This window comes from Branchiostoma belcheri, unplaced genomic scaffold (assembly GCF_001625305.1).
Source record: "Branchiostoma belcheri isolate BF01 breed outbred unplaced genomic scaffold, Haploidv18h27 scaffold85, whole genome shotgun sequence".
Taxonomy (NCBI): Eukaryota; Metazoa; Chordata; class Leptocardii; order Amphioxiformes; family Branchiostomatidae; genus Branchiostoma; species Branchiostoma belcheri.
In genome coordinates, this window is record NW_017804520.1 from 104,099 (window position 1) to 125,392 (window position 21,294).

At 43.0% G+C, this 21,294-nt stretch overlaps 1 protein-coding gene across 1 annotated transcript in view; it reads left to right on the forward strand.

The window, feature by feature from the left end:
• Positions 1–3,455: 3,455 nt before the first annotated feature.
• The window catches only part of LOC109487062, a 40,437-nt gene continuing 22,598 nt past the window's right edge, over positions 3,456–21,294 (forward strand). Inside the window, exons 1-4 of the mRNA XM_019791014.1 lie at positions 3,456–3,766; positions 4,017–4,047; positions 20,063–20,179; positions 20,828–20,945. Coding sequence (XP_019646573.1) covers positions 3,562–3,766; positions 4,017–4,047; positions 20,063–20,179; positions 20,828–20,945 — 471 coding nt within the window. The 5' untranslated portion in view covers positions 3,456–3,561. The remainder of the gene's footprint in view (positions 3,767–4,016; positions 4,048–20,062; positions 20,180–20,827; positions 20,946–21,294) is intronic.

Genomic DNA, 21,294 nt, shown 5'->3' on the forward strand with positions numbered 1-21,294 from the left:
ATTCTTACTGCAAGAATAATATTCTAAGGATATTTACTTCACGATACATAAGAAAATTAAGCTTACCAGAAGAAAAATATGCTAAAATGCAGTTTCTTGAAATTGTTGTTTCATGGGCAAGATTGTTTTGTTGGGTGAAGAATACTTTTCTCAGTGGAAGAAAAGTATTCCTCTCTGAAGTGGTAGTGTATAATACTGTACACTCAAGATAGCTCCTCTTTCTAAAGCCAAGAACGATATGATATAAACGGTTATCTGCAAGATTTCAGAATATTTTTTGATTTGATAGTAAGTTGCAGATCTTACGGTATCTGAGTGCAGAGTCTATTATGGGTCTGTGTATTTGTACAGCCCCTCGGTGTATAACACACAACTTCGCAGGCACGCGGCGTGGTGGCAGCTACACCGAATGGCTCGTTACACCTATCTAACTCTAAACATTGTTTCAAGCTAACAGTCTAGTGGTGATGCCTCTACTGTAATTGGTTACAGTATTAGAACCTTAAAATATTGCTTGAGACAGCACATTCTAGATATGCCATAGATCAGTTGTTCTACAAGAGGCATAGTCATCCTGTATACGTGCGTTACTAGGTTTAAGTAGAGATACCAGTAGTAGGTTGAAGATAAGTATATCATATACGCAGAACTTCATGTTAGCATACAGTTTTATATCACTACATTCTGTACTCATTGTTCTTGTCAAAATAATACAATGTGTGTTTGCAATTAGCCCTTGTATGAACTTGCAATAAAGAACTGTTAGACGTGCATGTTAACATGGATGACACCATTCTTATATATTAGCCTTGATCATGATAAGCATGCCAACTCTAATGCAACTGTTTCTGTCGCAGACAAATTCCGCTAGTTATTAGTTAAGTTATCAATAGAAGGACGTGACACTTATACTAAAATATGCCGAACTTAAGTGTGACGTGTTTGAAATAGGTCGGACGACATCCACTGTCGCTGACGTCACGTGCGAGGTAAATCATAGAATACGTGACGTAAATCATAGAATACGTCCAACTTACCACAAACACGTCACGTCTAACGCAATATACGTGACATCCGACTTACCACAGAAATGTCACATATCGGGGTATGTCACATTCTTTTAATACACGTCACGTGCACTATACGTGACGTCCGACCCAGATACGTCACGTGTCGGCGTATGTCCCTGTGTTTTACCGACGTTACCTGCGACCTAAAACAGCCACGTACGTCCTTGAACACGTCCCAATTCATCGCATGTCTCCTTTTTTCTTTCATGTCACGTGACTCCGCGGATCCAGAGGGGGGCGCGCGCCGGGCTCCCGTTGAACCGGGCAAAAGAAATTAGACGACTGGCGTGTCGTTGTGGCAATGGAACAGTTGTGCTGCATGGTGGTCGATGTAGTAGCTAGGACAGGAACAAGCTGCGGAACGGGAGTGTCGGCCCCTGGCGTCGGCAGCAGGACGGGAACAGGCGGCGGAACGGGAGTGTCGGTCCCTGGCGTCGGCAGCAGGACAGTATCCGGCGGCGGGACATGAACGTCGGTCGCTGGCGCAGACGGTAGGACAGGTCCCGCGGACCGAAGTCCCTGCGGCCCGTTTACAGGTCCCGGACTGCGTGGTGTCTGTGTCAGCTGGTAGCGGAGAGTCACTGTCGACATGACTCCTAGGGGGAGATGGTGGATCGGATGGTTATTGTGTCTTTGCCAGTGGCCAGGTCGGTGACACAAGAAGCAGGGATGAGTCCGTGGTGAACTGGATCCCCTGTTTCTACTGGAGGAGTGGTTTCTGGAAAGACGCTCCTGAAGGGAACACGCTAACAGTCGGTAGCCTGGTTACCAAACCTATTATAGCTCCCGAGTCCTACATCCTCTACGCAAATATTTGCGGAGAGGATGTAGGACTCGGGAGATATAATAGGTTTGTTAACCAGGCTAAACAGTCGGCACAGTATTGCAATTATTATAGAAGACGAACGCCATTTTGTAACAGAATGTGAACTGTATAGCAAAGACAAAAAATGAAGTGTATACGTTTGTACAACACCCATTCCCCTATTTCACGTAGTGTAGAAAAATTCATATTCCTTATGCGACTAGACAAGCCACCCGTCTAAAAACAGATCTTTACGTTTATTTCTGCAATAACAGAAAAGCGAGGAGAAGTTGAATTTATATAACGATAGTTAGTTAATTTTGTATATCTGTTAACCGTATTCATTCATATTTTTTGTGTGATCTGTACTTAGCCAAGTGTGGCAGAAATGTGAAATAAAGGTCTTCATTTATTCAATTATTTGTTCTTGCTGTGTGCGCTGCACCTCTAATGTAGCTAGCTCGCCACATTGCGGCCACCAAGCACTGAGCGCTTTGTCATCCACTCCCGAGACTTTGGACCACTTTGGGAAAAAAGGTATCGACACCTTACACCATGTACCAACACCTGGCGAAGACCACATTATGCCCTGGCCCTCATAGGCACCAAGAACAAACAATGACAACTGTTACGATTACAGATACAGTTACAGATCTTACGGTACCTTAGACTCTCACTCTAACTAAGAGGAACTAGTTAACTTAGACTATCACTCTAAGTAACGCCAAGCCAGGTCGATTTAAATTTGATGTGACTTTATTGTCTAACTGCGGTATACTGTACAAAGCAATGGAACATACAACAGATATACAGTTACACAATACTAAAAGTAGGCAAAGACTGAAACAGAACGGAAACCGGTTACCTGTACAGTTGAGTGTGTTGCAGGGAAAACTACTAGACTAAACCTAATACTAGACTAAACTACCCTAAACCGGTGCACTAGAACGGAGCTTCGAGAGGCGAAGAACCCAGTTCTAGGGTGCGTCCCGCTATTTTGCACTCGGAGGGGCGGAGCGACATCTGCATGGCGGAGGCGTGGTCAGGCTTGGGCCAATGACGCGTCTGGGTCACGTGGTCTCACCATCCTCTCTCTTCATCCATCATCCATGTTCAACTCCGCCATGGCAACAGTCATGTTTGGTCATGTTTGCTCATTTTCGGCATGTTGACCAGCGTCAGACCTTGTCACAGTTGTCACTGCTAAATGGCATATGATTTCTTGTTCCCTGGACCATGTAACGTTAAGTTATCCATTATCTTATGCCAAAATAGAGCCATCTGGGATGTTAACACATCAAAGTATTGTGTAGTCCGGTCAATTTCAACCTCCTTTATCTGTATTCCAGTGTATTCCGGTGTATTGCAATACATTCCGGTATTCACTGCAAACCTGTAAATGTAGCGCTTCCTACGCGCACGCGCTACTAGAAGTCCCTGCGCTAATTTTAGAGGGTCTGCATGTTTTTTTCCGTAAGGCCTTTTACCAATAGTCTTCGTGATCCGTAAGGCAGTCACCCAAAAACATCGTAATTCATAATCAGTACATTTATAATAGCCGTAACGCTTTTTTGCTCTGAGAATTTTTCGTAATTCGTAATCGGCGGCGAAAATTTTGCGTAATTCGTAATCACTACGCCCCCTTGCAGGCCCTCGTAGAAACCCCCTGGCCTATATAAAGCTAAGATGGCGACCCTCAGGGGCAGACGACGGGTTACCCTGCCACATGCAAGCCGCACGTTCTACCGACTACCTACTGGTGCAGACAGACCCGTGCCGACCGCACACAGCAGAATGAAGTCCGAGGATCGCCACAAACTCATGAGATACGTGGACGAGAGCGTGATCGGGCGGGACAGGGTGTTCGCCGGCCCGTTCGGCCCACGTCAAGGTACCGGCACGTCCACGTTACGTGGGATTTGTCATATTTTCCTGCGATTTTTTGCATTTTCTATATCGTACATTAGCCTGGGTTCCAACCTATATGTTTACCGGGGTTCAGTAGCCGTAGCGACTCAGAAAACCGCTTTTGCGAATTTGTATATATACACTGGCTTCCGACTTCAATGGAAAACAAGGCACCCAGGCTAGTTATTATACATAATGCCCAATCTGACCATATTTTATCATTGATATTACAGTTACCTACTGCGACTACACAGCTTCTGGAAGGTGAGAGCTTTTAAATCGCAACCATTATTTGTGTGTGTGTGTGTGTGTGTGTGTGTTTGTACAAAATGTATGTGTGTGTGTGTGTGTGTGTGTGTATGTGTGCGTGTGTCTGTGTGTGTGTGTGTACAAAATGTATGTGTGTGTGTGTGTGTGTGTGTGTATGTGTGCGTGTGTCTGTGTGTGTGTGTGTGCGTGCACTTGTGTGTTGCTTAGGGTCTTCCTCTAGAGGTACGAATAAACAGGTTATGCAACTTATAGGCTGCAAATGCCCTGGCTCGTAGATTAACAAGTTTCAATTTGGCAGCTGGCTTATGGAAGGCTAGACTGGACAGGAACGTCTGACTACACACCTCTACTACTAGTAGGTTATACAATGTAGGAGGGCCTGCATGGGGGGTGTAGTGATATGTGGTGCAGGGTGGCATAGTGGAAGAGCGTTCGACTATGAAACGGCGCGGTGAGATCTGGGTTTGATCCCGAGTTGTACCCTGGACATGCGCCCTGACGTTGTGCCCTTGGGAAAGGCACTTAACACAAGTTTCCTCACTCCACCCAGGTGTGAATGGGTACCTAACTTTGGTCGGGGAAAGTCGTATTGAGGTCACCTGGTGGCGCTGAATGACAGGCCCTTGCGACAGTTCCACGAAAGTGTGTGGAGCAAATTTATTATAAAAATGTACTGATTTTGAATTATGATGATTTTGGGTGGCTGCCTACAGATTACGAAGACTAAAAAGGCCTGATTATGCCTTACGAAAAAGGGCATGCACTGATGCAGGCCCTCTAATAGGAGAACCATGGTGGTAAGAGTTGTGGTCGCAGAACACAGTATGGGTCTATGTTGCAGGTACATAAGAAAGGTACCAGTAATGTGGGCAAACTTCTTGAACTTCTTGAACTGCACAGCTCCAAAATCATTGGAACTGTGCAGGTATTTCTGATGTCTACATGTACCTGCACCAAACCTGCACTCATCCATGTACTGGGTTTATATTATATACATGAAGGTGTATGTGGATTTTCATATGCTGCATTGACTGTTACCACCTATGAAGTATATAATTACTCTGATGTCCCGATTAAACGTACCGGTACGTTTATTTTTTTCGGCCCGAACGTCCACCCGGTACATTCTTATTAGGGACGGTACGTTTATTAATTTTTTGGGGAAAAATTGTCCGTACGTACCGCACCATCAGCAAGTGGCCGGCGGCCGCAAAATTCGGCAACACGTCACAGATAAATATTTGGTCCATGATAGCGGCATTTCCCATGAATATAATGTATATTATTTATTTTTCGCCTGCTTTCCTTTTTTAAGTCCCAAAACGTCTGAAAAAGCAAAAATTTGCCCACAAAACCGAAGGGGAAGGCGAGTAGCTAATCGACGTATTTAGCACATGGCGGCCGCAAGTCCTTGTCAAAATCGTTAACGCGGCAGAAAAATGCCTGGTCCATTTTAGCGATATTTACCATGAAAAAACGTATGTGGTTTATTTTCCCTCTGGTGTTAGTTTTTAGGTCCCGAAACCCCTAAAAAAGTAGAAATTTGCCCACAAGACGGACGGCCGACGTGGGGAGGGCGCCTAGCGCCTGAGCAGCATGACCCGTAAAAAGTCAAAGGTCATAGGGCACCCATATTGCGCAATCACCGTAAAAGCGCCGATTTAGCTAATTTTAGGGCGTTTAAAATTGATACAATCACATTATCGATTTTTAAAAAAACAATGAGATGGAAACCAATCAAAATTTTATGCTGAATAATATTTTTTTCTTCAAAAGTTTTTTTCTTCAGAAGTTTTTCTTCTTCAGAATCCAGACTTTGACCAGACTAGACAATGTACCATACCAAATAATTATTATGTTGAAATGGATTTTGTTGTAGATATACTCATTAAACCCCTATATTTGTACTTAATTGGGCTTGATTTTCTATCTCTTAAGTTAGTCAGATTTTCAACTCAAGTTGCAGGAGAAGGCTTAGCAAAGTGCATTTCAGAAGTGTAAAATGCAATAGCTTCTCCTATGGATTTTGTATTTCCCCAAAACAAGTACAATATATATATACTCATTAATTAAAGTGATATATACTCACTAATTAAATGTAACAGTGAAAGATTTGCCAATATATTGGTACTGAAATAAAGAGCACATTTTAGTATCAAAGACACACAGTTCACCTGTCAATTTGGTCATTTTCCGGGGGGTACGTTTATTCCGGAGGGTATGTTTATTAGACTTTGACGATTTGTCCGGGGGGTATGTTTATTCCGGGGGGTATGTTTATTAGGGACATGAGAGTAAAGAAACAATTTTTGGCAATGGTTTCTGAACAGTTTTACTATGATGATCCATACTTCTTAAATTCTGAGTGATGCAGGTAAAACTTGTTTGGTGCAGGTAAGTTCAGTGTTACCTTTGCAAAGGAGGAAAGGGACTCTTTTTACACAACCGATTTTTTTTATTCAGCCAATGTTTCGGTGACCGCCTGTCACCTTCCTCACTTCACATTGCACTGCAGCACTGGAGTCACTACTGTAGTCACTGAAACGATGGCTGAATGAAAGACATGGTTGTCTACAAAGACTGAAAGAGTCTCTTTACTCAGTGACTTACTAACCCGATGAAACGGATGCCCTCTTGCAAGTTTTACTTCGTTAAACTGTATTGTACTACAGTTCGATCACTATATAGAGATCGCCAAAGTCTAAAGAAAATAAAAAAAAAGAAAGATAATCTGCACCTACCAACCCTAATTTTTTCAGGACTGAAACAGGAAACACAACATTTTTTTCCTATGCCATAATCTCCCTCATCATGAACTTCATAGACACAACTGAAATTTTTCTTGCAGATTGTTGATAGAGTCTCTGAGTTAAGTTGAAGTTTTTGTTTTGATATCTGTACAGCAGACCCATGCCTGTTGGCCCGTGTTGTGTTGGGGAACTGGTCAAGAGCCAGATAGAATTTCCTGACTTGAACTTGTGCAGACTCCCTGTGGTTTGGTAGATGGGAGATGTATTTACCTTCACCCATGGCAACCAGCCCCTGTAGGTTTCTACTTGCGTGGACCAGGCAGCACAGGGAATTCCTGGTGCTTGAGATTACTGCCTAGCCTTGAACTTGCGGCCCGGCCTGTTGTTTCTGGAAGTCATTCGGTCACATGAACGAAAGGAGGGTAATCGTTGAAGGAAAAGCGGCGTGATATCAGAATTCTTGACGTCATCGGATGACATCAATTCAATCCTTTTGGCGTGCGAGCAGGAAGTTGTTGTTAACATGAGGTCAGTCAGAGTCCTGGATGATTAAAGTTGGTTAACGTGACACAATGTAGATACTGAAACAAACAGTTCCCTCTACATGGCATATACTAACTACAGTAAACCTGATCTAAAACCACCACATGTGTACATACATGTAGGGACCAAGGAAAAGTGGTACACATAGAATGTACTACTACTACTAGCTAAGTCTTCTTACAAAAAAAAACATGACAGACAGAGACACAGATTTTAAAGTGTCCCTTGTATAAGCATACAAAGGCCACACTGACTTAATTTTATGGATGACATCCTCTAAAGACCCCCAAACTAGTGCACGTGGGCGAAAAAAAAAATTCTGGCCAAAAATAAAAATGCTGCTAAACCACACGAATACAAAGCTGGTATTGTGAATTTGGCAGTACATAGCGACTTATACGACAAGCCGGCACATGCTGGCTTTTTGAGCAATTTATGAATCGGCACTGTACGTATATTGTACTGAGTTCTTGAGTCATGAAGCTTCGGCAGCCTGGGTGCCATCCGGCTCCGTATTGCCGCTGACTACCCAGGCCTAGAACCAGGCCAGAGCCTCGGACTCGGAGGACGTAATCTTTTTTTTTTTTTAGAACAGGAGAAAATCAATGCACGCGCGCCGCACGTATGTCATCCATAAAATTAAGGTGGTGTGGCCTAAACATGTGCACAGTACATGGCTCATGTATATAAGGTATCTAAGAAAGACATTGCATACATGTAAAAAATGTATCTCATAACTAATACTAACAAAACAAAGTTGTTGCTCATGGTAACAAAACCCATATACATGCAGCCTGCAAACAAAAAATTGGGCCTCACAAATTTAATTAAATGGTTCTTGGATTCTCCCGCTTCATTTTTTTCTAATTGGAAAAAGAAAAACAAAAACATTCAGGTCTTGAATTCACTCCAAAATGCTCATATTTTGGCCCAAACAGTTGAAAAAGGTCCTTGTCTTCTAAGTTGTTACAATGTCCTTGATCTATCCAAATTCCAATACACGTAGTATTGGTTTTATAAAAAAATTAAGATTCATTGTTTAGAATCAGATACTTACATGTATAAACCAGCCTGGTATGTTGACTTCATGGCTCAGCATTTGTGGTTATCAGAGATTCAGAGGATGGGAAAGGTAGCTATAGGGATTATCTGACTTCTTTTTCTTTTTTGTTATTAGAATTTCAAATTCCCGATTTCTTGTGATCCAAATTATGCAACACAGTTTAACAAATTTAATGTAGAACTTGCATGAGGGTACTAGTACTTGTCAATATATAGGAAAACTGATGATACAACATCTCAGGTGCCATATCATGGAGCTAGAAATCGTCGATCAGCTCAAAAAATTCATGTCCAACGAAGTTGCAGGGACAAAAAAAAAAACACTAGGGTCGGTCGGGAAACAGGAAACACAACATTTTTTTCCCTAGGCCTGAGCAAGATTATAGTCATGGCAGAAGGTATTGAGAAAATGTGTACAGAGAACAGGGAGGAATGCTTTAGGTGTGATCAAGGCCAGGGGAGACATATGTACTATGTCTGTGGACTGACACTGGCTGAATCTTGTTCTTTGAAACTTCTACTTCATTGCTCTTAACTAGAAGTCTAGGATGTCATGCCTCCATTAAATTTCATTATTTAATTAGATGCCATGGAAATCTATGGAGCTAACTTGGGAAAGTGGATAAATTAGCTGCATTCTATAAATCATATATTCAAGTATGTGACAAACTGGAGATTTCAAAAAGCAACAAGAATTCAGAGATGTCATACCTCCATGAAATATGTAGAGTAAATTATGTTGATGTATTTTAGGGGGATTTGTTTTATTGAATATGGACCCAAGATCGTAATTAACATAATTTAGTTTAATTTATGGTTTTCTAAACTCAAATTATGCTATTTTGCATGGGAAATTCCTGGCTCTAAGCCTGGGTAGTCCATGGTAGTTAGCAACAATACTGAGCCGGGCACCCAGGCTACCGAAGCTCCACAACTCAAGAACTCAGTAATGCGTACAGCGCCGATTCATAAATTCCGCAAAAAGGCAGCATTTGCTGGCATGTCGTATACATCGCTATGTACTGCTGTATATTCACAAAGTCACATTTGTACCAGCTTTGTATTCCCGTGGTTTTTTTTAATTCGCCCGCGCGCACTAGTTTGGGGGTCTTCGGAGGATGTCATCCATAAACTTAAATCGGTGTGGCCTAAGGTAGAAAAATAGGGCATCTCACCAAAAAGTATATAGGGCATCCAATTTCTTATTATCTTGAGTAAAAGGCGTCATAAAGACGCCCAGACGCCCCCCAGCTATAAGCCTGCTTCTATCCCCATGCAGATTAAATTTGACATTTCTACCACTGCAAATTAAACTGTTCCAGTCAAATGTCAGATGCCATCAGGCAGAAATTAAGCACACGAGGGCGTATTGTGACAGCTCAGGAGATTGTAATGTTATCAATTACACCCTGACCTTGGCCTGGGGGCAAACAGAGGCTGTGGTTGCTAAAATAAAGCCCCAAATACTCGGAATGTACACAGTTTTAAAACTTTTCCAAATCTCAAAAGTGTGTCTGACCTTTGCCAAACTGGGGTTGTTTAGGCTATGTTCATGTATAGGAAACAAAATGTTGTGCTTCCTGTTTCGGTCTTGAAAAAGTTAACGTTGGTAGGTAGGGATTATCTTTCTTTCTTATTTCTTGTTTTTTTAGACCTTGGCAATCTCTAGTGATCCAACTATACAATACAGAAACATAGTAAAGCTTGCATGACTGCCATGAGAACACATTTTCAATGTTTATGTTGGGAAACCGATTGTACAATGTTTCATCACTCGGGTGTCATATCATGGAGCTAGAAAAGGCTGATCAAGTCAAAAAAAATTATATCCCTTGTAGTGGTCCTCAGCCACAAAAAAGGCTAGGGTCGGCAGTTTTTCTAGGGTCGGTCGAGAAACAGGAAACAATGTTTTTTTCTAGGCTTCCTGGAATCATAGATAAGTTCATTCGTTCATATCAATTTAGAGGATAATTCCATCGTTCCCATCCAACTATTCCCATCCAACTATTCCCATTCCCATCCCATCCAACAACTCCTGCAATATAATGTACTACAAACATTGGGTGTAACATGCGCTGTGTGCCTGAGAAGCTGGTGTGTTACACTGAATGGCGGTAATATCGACTACATGTATACCTAGATACAGATCATGCCCGTAGCCAGGATTTTGAATGGGGGGTTCTTCCCACTGCTTGAGGGACCAGCGAGCGCTGAAGGTCTTGAAAAATGAACCTTCTAAAATGGCATTTTGTGCATTTTTGAGAGGATTTCCAAGAAAAAATAAGGCCACACCAATTTAATTTCTTGGTTAACGGATTCGCCGCTCCATTTTTTTCTGATTTGCAAATAAAAATAAAAATCCAGAATCAACTGCAAAATGCTCATTTTTTGCCCTGAACAGTTGAAAACAGACCTTTTCATCCTAGTTGTTACAGCCATTCCATCTTTCAATGCAGTGGTATCATTAAAAGTTCAAAATTCATTGTTTAAATTTTGAACCAGCCTGGTGTGGTGACTTCATGGCTCCTATCGTACCATTTTGGGCCATAATACGATGCCTAGGCCTGTTTTTATTTTTTATTTTTTTTCGCCCGCCCGCTCCATTATTTTTCTAGAAAAATCCGTTAACCAAGAAATCAAATTGGTGTGGCCTAAGAGATAACTTTTTATTCAATGACAAAGGGAGCAGTTTTTCTACGATTCCAGTCTATCTTTTCAAGAAAAATCTTGGACCTTTACATAAAACGTGGACCAAAAAGTGGACTTTAACATAAAAAGTGGACCAAAAAGTGGACCTTTGAGCTTATATTGAGCTACCCACAATGACCATTGTAAAGACTGACATAATCAGGTCTTGAGGTGTCCGTTGGTGCTATGATCAGGCCAGGGTTCTGGGAGAGTTGCCAGTTGGAACTACTCCAGGTGTCCTTGAGTCTAATAGGGACAGTCTCTAGCCTTGAAGGAAACATGCCTGACCCAAAGAATGTACACTGACAGGAGCCTGGTGATTAGGTCTGGACTCACGGCAACAATGGGAGCATTCAAACTCTGCCCTTGTACTGAGATAACCTCTGCAAACTGTGTCAGAAGGACAGACTTACAGCTGGGGGGAAACTGAGGGGAGGAAGGTCACTTTGGACTGGACCTCGGGTGAATTTAGCTTTTAGTTATTACCTTCACCAACAAGGTTATGTTTTCGGTAGCGTGTGGGTTTCGTATCTGTTTGTAAACATGATACTGATGGCTATAAATGTAGATGGATTGTCTTGGTAATTTGTAGGTGTATTAATTTTGGTAATTATAATTCCGGAAAAGAATTGAGAGAAATTCAGGACAAGACACAAACCCCATGATTCCCAAAACAGAGCATATTGGAGCGATACATGAGACCTTGAATCCAGCCCAATGCCACCGATCTTCTGCCCTTGGGAAAGGCACTTTACATAACTTTCCTCACTTTGCTCAGGTGTTAACCTAGCTTCAGTTAGGGACGTCCCTTGGATAGGAGGTCCTGTGTTTGGGAGAGCAACACCCCACACAATGTTAAAGAACCCACCACACTTATAAAAAAGAGTTTGACATTCCCAGTGTGAGTGGTTCAAACCTTACAGTCCTATGGCCACACCTGGGGTCGTATTGAGGTCACCTGAGTTAGTGCTGAATGGCCGCTCTAGACCCTTGCGATTTAGCCCCAATAATTGTAAGCTCCCAACAAGTCAGCCCTTGGCTGTGAAGAGAAAGTACTCTCATCTGCCGAATAAACATACCCCCCGGAATAAACGTACCCCCCGGACAAATCTTCAAAATCAAATAAACATACCCCCGGAATAAACGTACCCCCCGGAAAATTACCAAAATTGACGGGTAACCTGTGTCTCTTGTACTAAAATGCACCCTTACTGATATATGCACAAATCTTTAACTGTTATTTGCAATTAGGAATTTAAATAGACAATAAAAATGAGCATTTAATATTTTGTATTTTGATAAGCACCACCCATGACAATAGAACATTCAGACGAATTTATGCACGCGGTGATTGCAAAAACCGGCCCGAAAGTTTCTCGCTACAATATGCGTTTATAAACGTCTTCACGTCGATGATTTGTCAATTTTTTTCACACGAAGTTGAAAAAAATTACTGGTTTTCAAAAAATTAATAAACGTACTGTGCAAAATAAGAACGTACTGGGTGGATGTTTGGGCCCAAAAAAATAAACGTACCCGTATGTTTATTTGGCAGATGAGAGTAGCCGGCCCACCCAATTCAATACACTCACCAAACTGAGGGCAGTTTTGGAATAACAGTGTACAAAATACTTTTTTGAACCAGGTTGCCTATGGGCCGTATGGCAGCCTATGGCAAAAATTACATTGCCCATCAGAATTTTAGGTTGCCCCACCTATAAGTTACTACTTTCCTCAAATTAAGTAATGTTACATACATACTTACAAGCCTTTGACAATATTTCTAACAGCCTTTAGGCCACACCAATTTAATTTGTTGGTTCTCGGATTTTTTCAGAAAGAATATGAAGCGACAGGGCGAAAAAAAATAAAAATAAAAACAGGTCTAGGCATCCTATTATAGGCTTAAATGCTACAAAATGAGCCATGAAGTCAACACAAAAGGCTGGGTTAAAATTTAAACATTGAATTTTGAACTTTTAATCAAACCACTGCAATGATAGATGAGAAAACTGTAACAACTACATTTGTAGGAAGAAAAGGACTTTCCTCAACTGTTGGGGGGCAAAACATGAGCATTTTTTTCAGTTGATTCAGGACCAGAATCAATTTTTTTTTGTTGCAAATCAGAAAAAAACGAAGAGGCGAATCCGAGAACCAACAAATTAAATTGGTGTGGCCTTAGTTAACTGATACTAGTATAATATATATAATATAATAGCCATTAGTACCTAAAATTAAAAAGCATCTGCCAGATACAGTGGTGCAAGCCAAGTGGGCATGATTTGCACACTGGGCTTAACTTAGGTTCAAAAATAGGTTGCCCCAAGTAAAATTTGGTTGCCCGGGGCAACTGGGCAACCAGGTATTTTGAACACTGAATAATCATGCATGTATCGTACAAAAAAGGCAACCGTCACAGTAAATTGGTAGAGGTCGATTTAGGTTTTATAATGTTCATGGCAATTATACCTGCACACTCCCTATTTGGGTATATCATTTACCTTATGCAGTATTTCCTATGCTTATCGCTAGGTGGCGCACGTGTACAAAGCTCTAATCGCAAAGCATCACGGGATATCATGACGTAATGACATTGTTCGCCGCCATTTTCCTTGTGCGAACGCGAAGGGGTGCACGTTGTTTCCCTACTCCTTATTTTTTCGGATTTTCTTTCGGCGTTATGCCCAAAAAGAAGGATAAAACGAAGTCTTCTGCCCACGGGGGCGATTCAGGTAGCCTTTCGGAGGACCAGACAGGTCGGAATGGCAAGAGAAGTGTTCAGTTTCCCAACGCTAGGCAGGCAAAATTCCTGGCCGTGGAAAAGACAGGCGTGCCTGCACTTGCCTCCGGACAGGAGGAAGAGGAGTCGGGTGAACGAAAAGTCCCCGCTCCTACAGCTGGAGGTTCGGAGGGAAAAGAGAAGAACTCCAACCTCATTCCGCCGCTTGGTGAGCGAAATGCCCCTTCGGCGTTGGCACTGGGAAAATCGGCCAAGGAAGGAGACGGCGCGGAGCTGCCGCTGCCCCGGCCCAAATTTCCTCCGGGCTCGGAGGAGTTGGGCTCCCCGACCATGCCGAAGCTTGGTCGGGAAAAGTCTCCTCCACCCCCACCTCCACCAGGAACACCCTTCCCGCCTGGATTCGACGCTGCCTCTTTTCTTCAGTGGGTCAGTTCCAGCCTGGGACTTCCTCAGGCGTCCAGTTCATCCCGCCAACCTCGGGACGTTGACGGGGCGGTAGCGTTGACCAGCCGAGCCGGCGTAGTCGGCTCCGGGCGTGAGCATCCAGGTTCGGAAGTGGAAGAGTGTTCGGAGGAGGGGGAAATCACCATTTCGGACTCTGATGAAGGTACTAGTAACTCCTTGTCATTCGATAATCCTTACGATAAGAAAGGGAAAGAATCTGAACTTCCCGAGCAAGTCGCTACATTTTTGAGTGAGGTCTTTACTCACAAATTAACGTATGCGGAGTTCAAGGAGAGGAAGGAAGCTTTTCCAACTCCACCTAGCGTGGAGTTAGCGCTTCGGGCACCCATTCTAGACCCAGTAGTGGCGAATATGATTAAGCACGACACCGTCAACACGGATAAGAATTTTAGTGATTGTCAGGATAAGATGCTCATGGCTGCTAACCCTCTGGTGGAGCTTTTAGCGGCAGTTAAGGGTTCGGACCATCCCCTGAACCCAAATGCTGTGTGCAAAGCGATAGAATCGTCATTGGTCTTTTTGGGTTCAGCTTCCTCTACTATGACTCAGTACAGACGTGAATTGTGCGGCAGGGACATGAAACAGGAAATGAAGCATGTTTTTAAGACCGACTTGCCCACTGGTTGTTCCAAATACTTGTTTGGAGACACCTTTTTGGAGAAGGTTAATTCAGCCGATCAGGCTAGACGCACTTTGAGTAAGGCTTATAAGCCAGCCCCTTCGAGCACTTCTAGGGCTAGGGACAGGTTTCAGTCCAACCGTTCAAAGTTTAACTATAGCTACAACAAGTACTCCTCAAACTCACAGATTTCAACAGACAGATGGCTTTTGCAAACAGTTCGGGGTTACCGTATAGAATGGGAGTCCACTCCAGTTCAGTTCGTTCAGCCGGTCACAAATATATCTGGGGAGGACAGAGCAAAGGTTGTAGACGAGGAAGTGCACAGTATGTTGGAGAAAGGTGCAGTGGTCCAGGTGGAGCCCTGCGAGGGCCAATATGTTTCTACGATTTTTCTAGTCCCGAAAGCTCGGGGAGGCTGGAGACCGGTTATAAACCTAAAGTCTTTAAACAAGTTTGTTCTGAAACGTACTTGCAAGTTCGAAGGGATAAACCTAGTCAAAGAGTTGTGGAAAAAAGGAGATTTTCTAGCAACTATAGATCTAAAGGATGCGTACTTTACCATCCCAATAGCTCAGAGCGATCGAAAATTCCTTCGTTTTTCGTGGAGAGGAGTTCTTTGGGAATTTCAGTGTCTTCCCTTCGGTCTGACGTCGGCGCCGAGGGTATTTACCAAGGTTTTGCGACCGATTGTGGCCATTCTAAGGAGACAAGGATTGTTAATAGTAATTTTCCTAGACGACTTACTGATCATTGCAAGGTCGAGGGAACAGTGCTTAGAGCACATTGCTATAGCCAGAGAGCTTCTAGAGCAACTCGGTTTTGTTCTCAACCTGGAAAAGTCGCAGTTGATACCGTCTCAGGTAGCGACCTTCCTAGGCCTTGTTCTCGATTCTCGTACTTTGACAATTTACCTACCAGAAGACAAGTTAGACAAGGTAGTGAGTTCTTGCCAATCACTTCTAGAACAGGAGGTGATAGGAACCAGGCAGCTAGCCAGCGTGGTGGGGCTGTTAGAGTCCACCAAGCAAGCCATTCTTCCCGGGCCCTTACATTTCCGGGCTCTGCAACAGCTTCTCAATTTCGGCATAAAGAAGCCGGGAAAATTCGACTCTTCAGTCAGTCTAACCCCAGATGCAGCAAAAGATCCACAGTGGTGGATCAGTCATGTGCGCGAAGTAAACGGTCGCCGAGTCTTTGTTCCGTCAGACCTGACAATTTGCACGGATGCCTCACTGGAGGGATGGGGCGCGCATTGCAATGGTCAGGAGACAGGCGGGCGCTGGTCACAGACGGAAGCGCGCATGCACATCAATTGGCTAGAGTTGAAAGCGGCCTTCCTGGCGCTAAGAAGCTTTGTGAGCGCGGATACTCAGCATGTTCTGCTAAGGCTGGACAACACAACAGCCGTTGCATATGTGAATCACATGGGGGGAACAAGGTCGCCAGATCTGGCAGCCTTGGCCCTGGAGATGTGGTCGTGGGCCTTGGAAAGAGGCCTGATGTTGTCTGCAACTCACGTTCCCGGATTGACAAACACCCTAGCGGACAGGTGTTCGCGGGTTTTTCTGGACAAGGTCGAGTGGCAACTGAACCGCTCAGTTTTCCTGTCATTGAACAATTGGACAGGCAATGCATTGACAGTAGATCTGTTTGCGTCTCGTCTGAATGCTCAGCTGGAGGAGTATGTCTCTTGGCACCCAGAACCAGAGGCCATGGCAGTGGATGCTCTAAACATTCACTGAGGCAACCTGGGGCTAGCGCATGCCTTTCCCCGCTTCAGCCTAGTGTTCAAGGTACTGAGAAAGGTCCAGTCAGACGTAGCAACAGTGATTTTGATAGCTCCAGTTTGGAAGTCTCAGGCTTGGTACCCCAAGGTGTTGAACATGTTGTTCGAGAGTCCGGTTCTCCTGCCACAGAGCTGGGATCTGCTGTTCCTGCCGCACAACAGGAGACCCCATCCGCTGTTGCCAGATCTGATGCTTGCCGCGTGGCCAATATCAGGCGACAGTTGCAGGATCGGGGCCTTTCGGCAGGGGCTTCAGACCTCATCCTCTCGGCTTGGAGGGAAAGTACTTCTAGACAGTATCAGTCAGCATGGGCTCAGTGGGCCAGCTGGTGTGATAGAAGGGAGGATTGATCCAGTTTGCGGCTCTATAGAGAGCGTAGTAGAATATCTGGAATGGATGTTCTGACAGAACTACAGCTATATGTCAATTGGGGTGGCTCGTTCTGCGATCTCGTCTGTACACTTACCAGTAGACCATTGTAATGTGGGTAGTCACCCTCTAGTGTCCAAACTGATGAGAGGTGTGTTTCACAAACGTCCTCCTTGTCCAAGATATGTTTCAACATGGGACGTCAGTCGGGTCCTAGAGTACCTTCTGCATTGTTGCCCAGCTAATAGTCTTAGTTTGAAACAATTGTCTCATAAGTTGGTAACACTAGCGGCATTGGTGTCAGCCGACAGAGGTCAAACCTTAGCGGCTCTCGACTTGAGATTCATGAGAAAATGTAGAAACGGTGTTTCTTGGACAATTCCTACCCTGCTAAAAACTTCTAGACCAGGAAAACCTGCCAGAAAGTGTTTTTGGGCGGCCTTCCCGCAGGACAGGCGCTTGTGTGCCTTCACATACCTGAAGGAATATCTAAGGCGGACTTCTTCCCTTCGGAAAGAAGGGGGGGGGGAGCAGAAGTTGTTCATATCGTACAGGAGACCACACAGGCCAGTTGGTTCTGCGACCCTGGCCAGGTGGGTTAAGTCAGTGTTAGGCACGGCAGGTGTTGACACAGCAACTTTCTCAGCTCACTCCACTCGGGGAGCGTCCACTTCAGCTGCTGCAGCTGCCGGGGTGTCTCTACATAGCATCATGAAGGCAGCGGACTGGTCACGAGAGTCTACCTTCCTGAAGTACTACAGGAGGGACAACAACCAACACACGTTTGGCCAGGCTGTGCTGTCCACGGCTCTGAAGTCTGCATAAGGTAAATGATATACCCAAATAGGGAGTGTGCAGGTATAATTGAGGATTAGGCAAATTGTACTTACCATGAAGGATAATCCCAATTATACCTCACACGAACTATTTGGGTATATCTTCCCACCCTTGCTGTTCTTCAGCTTCCAGGTAGCTGAAAATGCCCACCCGTGGTGAACAGCACAGACTTTTTTCTCGCACGTCGTCAAATGGCGGCGAACAATGTCATTACGTCATGATATCCCGTGATGCTTTGCGATTAGAGCTTTGTACACGTGCGCCACCTAGCGATAAGCATAGGAAATACTGCATAAGGTAAATGATATACCCAAATAGTTCGTGTGAGGTATAATTGGGATTATCCTTCATGGTAAGTACAATTTGCCTAATCCTCAATTATTGTGCCATATATGATTTATCATATTTAGAGAGTAGTGTACATTTTTTTCTACTCCGGCCCTCAATTCTTTATCTCAAAGGGCAGTTTTGGTGTTCTTTAAAGGTTATTTTCTTACTTAACCTTGACCAGATGTGTCCTGAACAAAATGACCTTCATGTAATGCTTACAAGGTAAAAAAAACATTAAAAAAAAATACTGAAATACTCTTTCTGGAACTTCAGGTTGTTGATTAATCTACAACAAGCATGGCTCATACTCTGATTATTGTCAGTTTCTAAATTTTTATGAACCAAGTTTAAACTGCAATTTCCAACACAACAAATTGGACTGTACAACTCCAGTCTTTGTCAAGGAGTGAGCAATCCACCGCTTCTGTTACGTCACGCAGATAACACACGTGACTCCGTGAGCAGTGGATCATAGGTTGCAGAAAGTCTGTGGCGCCCCCCGTCTCTGTTGAGGGATGGTTGTAATGCCCTGGTGTAGATGGCCTCTTTAATACCTCTTTCAAAGAAGTCCGGTTCTGTGTCCAAGATTCTTACTTTCTGCAACCTATGATCCACTGCTCACGGAGTCACGTGTATGATTTCTACCAACACAGATGAACTTTCAACAAGTCTCAAAATTTGTTTCTAGCATGAAGCTGAGTATTAGATGCCTTTCAAGGACAGCATGCAGCTGCAAGCTGCCAAACTAAATATTCTTGGGGTCAACGACCTCATGTGCACCTATGAAATCAGCTTTAACATTCTGATCCAACATTTTCTCATTTCAAAGCACTGAATACAAGTCTCAGGGCTCGAAATTCATTTTGGGAATAGGTGCACTGGTGCACCCGACCTAAAAAATTGGGTGCACAAAATTGTTTTTAGGTGCACCATATAAAAAAAATAATAGAATTGAGTAGAATATCAGTAAAAACTAAATGTGTTTCATTTCTAAAGAAAAATACTACAAGTACAACAACAAACTAGATTTTCGTACTTTTCTGACACTTAAATGTCACAAGAATATGCTACATGTAGAAGTACAAAAATGTATATACTTAATACCTTTGTAATTACATGTAGTACAAGTAAACCTCTTAAAATATTTGGGTGCACTTGTGCACCCACAGAACAAAATTGGGCGCACAGCTCTAATTTTGAGTGCACTAAAGTGCACATGCACCCAGTATTTCAGGCCCTGAAGTTGTTGAAGCGTTGAGTTTTTGACAATGCAACTCGGTCCCAACTGTACTAGCGTGCCTCACAATAATTTTCTCCTTAAATTAAGACGCTAATCAGTCATTACTATAATGTGCAGACTCACCAGGTCATGATTCACCTCATTAAATATAATAAGCCAACTGGCACTGAATCTATTGACCACCCAAATTGTGCTTGGCTTGTACGAAGATAAAACACGGCATAACTTACAGTAGTCACGTCGTGTACATGTTTTTGTAATTATGTTCAATTTTGTGGGTACTGTTTGTATGTAGTGTATTATGATAACTCAAGAAGCTATGGATGGATTCTCATAAAATTTGGTGCAGGTATGCAGAAAAAGGTCGAGCTTCAAGCTCTGAATCAAATATCTTGACTGAGTAAATGAACGCTAAATGAACGAGACCTAGAAATACATTGACAGCTAAATATCCTTGAAATTGGATTTTTGATATTAATACACTTTAAAATTTGCTTCAGCCAACTTTTCTGACTTTCTGACGGCTCTGAAGAGACACAAATTGAACCATCCGAAACGTTATTTTCCCCTCAGATCACTGACTTTCATTGAGGACTACATTCGAGATCAGGTTTTGCCAGTCTATGGAAACACTCATACCACCACCAGTGTGACTTCACTACAGACAACTCTGTACAGGCATGAAGCAAGGTAAGTACACAATCATGTATGATATTGGATAAGTTGGTGAATATAAATATGTTATTGAATACAATTGAAAGTAGGAAGGTCTGGTGATAAAGGCAGCTGTAGGATGAAATGATTTCATTTAAGACTGAAATTTAAGAAGAAGGAATTATGGCCTATCAGGTATATTCATCTGCAGAGGACTGGTGATTAGATCACAGTAATTAATTTTTTATGGATGACATCAGAGCGCGCATTAATTTTCGCCTGATGTTGAAAAAAAAAAAAACAAGAAATTTTGTTGCCTTCTGACAGTGGTCAACATGCCGAAAATGGGCAAAGATGTCTGTTGCCTTGCCGCAAGGTGGATGGCAGATAACTATGAAGAGAGGAGACAAGAAAAGGCTCTGATTTAATACTAGTATTTTGTTTCTTACTTTGATGCAGTGATATGTGATGTTGGCTTTGTATATGTAATGTTCCCACTGAATTAAAACCATTTTGTACAATGATTAAGCCAAAATTTTAAAATGTAGGAACCTTGTTTTTTTCGGCCTGCCTTGTTTTTTTTTCCTGCTCGCATAAGATTTGGAGTCTGCTGAGGATGTCATCCATAAAATTTACTTGCTGTGGCCTTACTTTTCCTTCACAATTTGATGATATTTCTGGCAGAGACATCATCCGTAATGCAGTGAATGCAGGTGAGCATGATGCTGTCATCTTTGTGGGCAGCGGCTGTACCGGAGCCATCCACAAACTCATCCACTCTCTGCACATGAAGGAACCTCCGGTGAGAACTTAAACAAAATTAGGCCACACCAATTTAATTTCTTGGTTAACGGATTCGCCGCTTCATTTTTTTCTGATTTGCAAATAAAAATAAAAATGCAGAATCAACTGCAAAATGCTCATATTTTGCCCTGAACAGTTGAAAACAGTCCTTTTCATCCTAGTTGTTACAGTTATTCCATCTTTCAATGCAATGGTATCATTAAAAGTTCAAAAAATTTAATTCATTGTTTAAATTTTGAACCAGCCTGGTGTGTTGACTTCATGGCTCCTATCGTACCATTTTGGGCCATAATACGATGCCTAGGCCTGTTTTTATTTTTATTTTTTCTTCGCCCGCCCGCTCCATT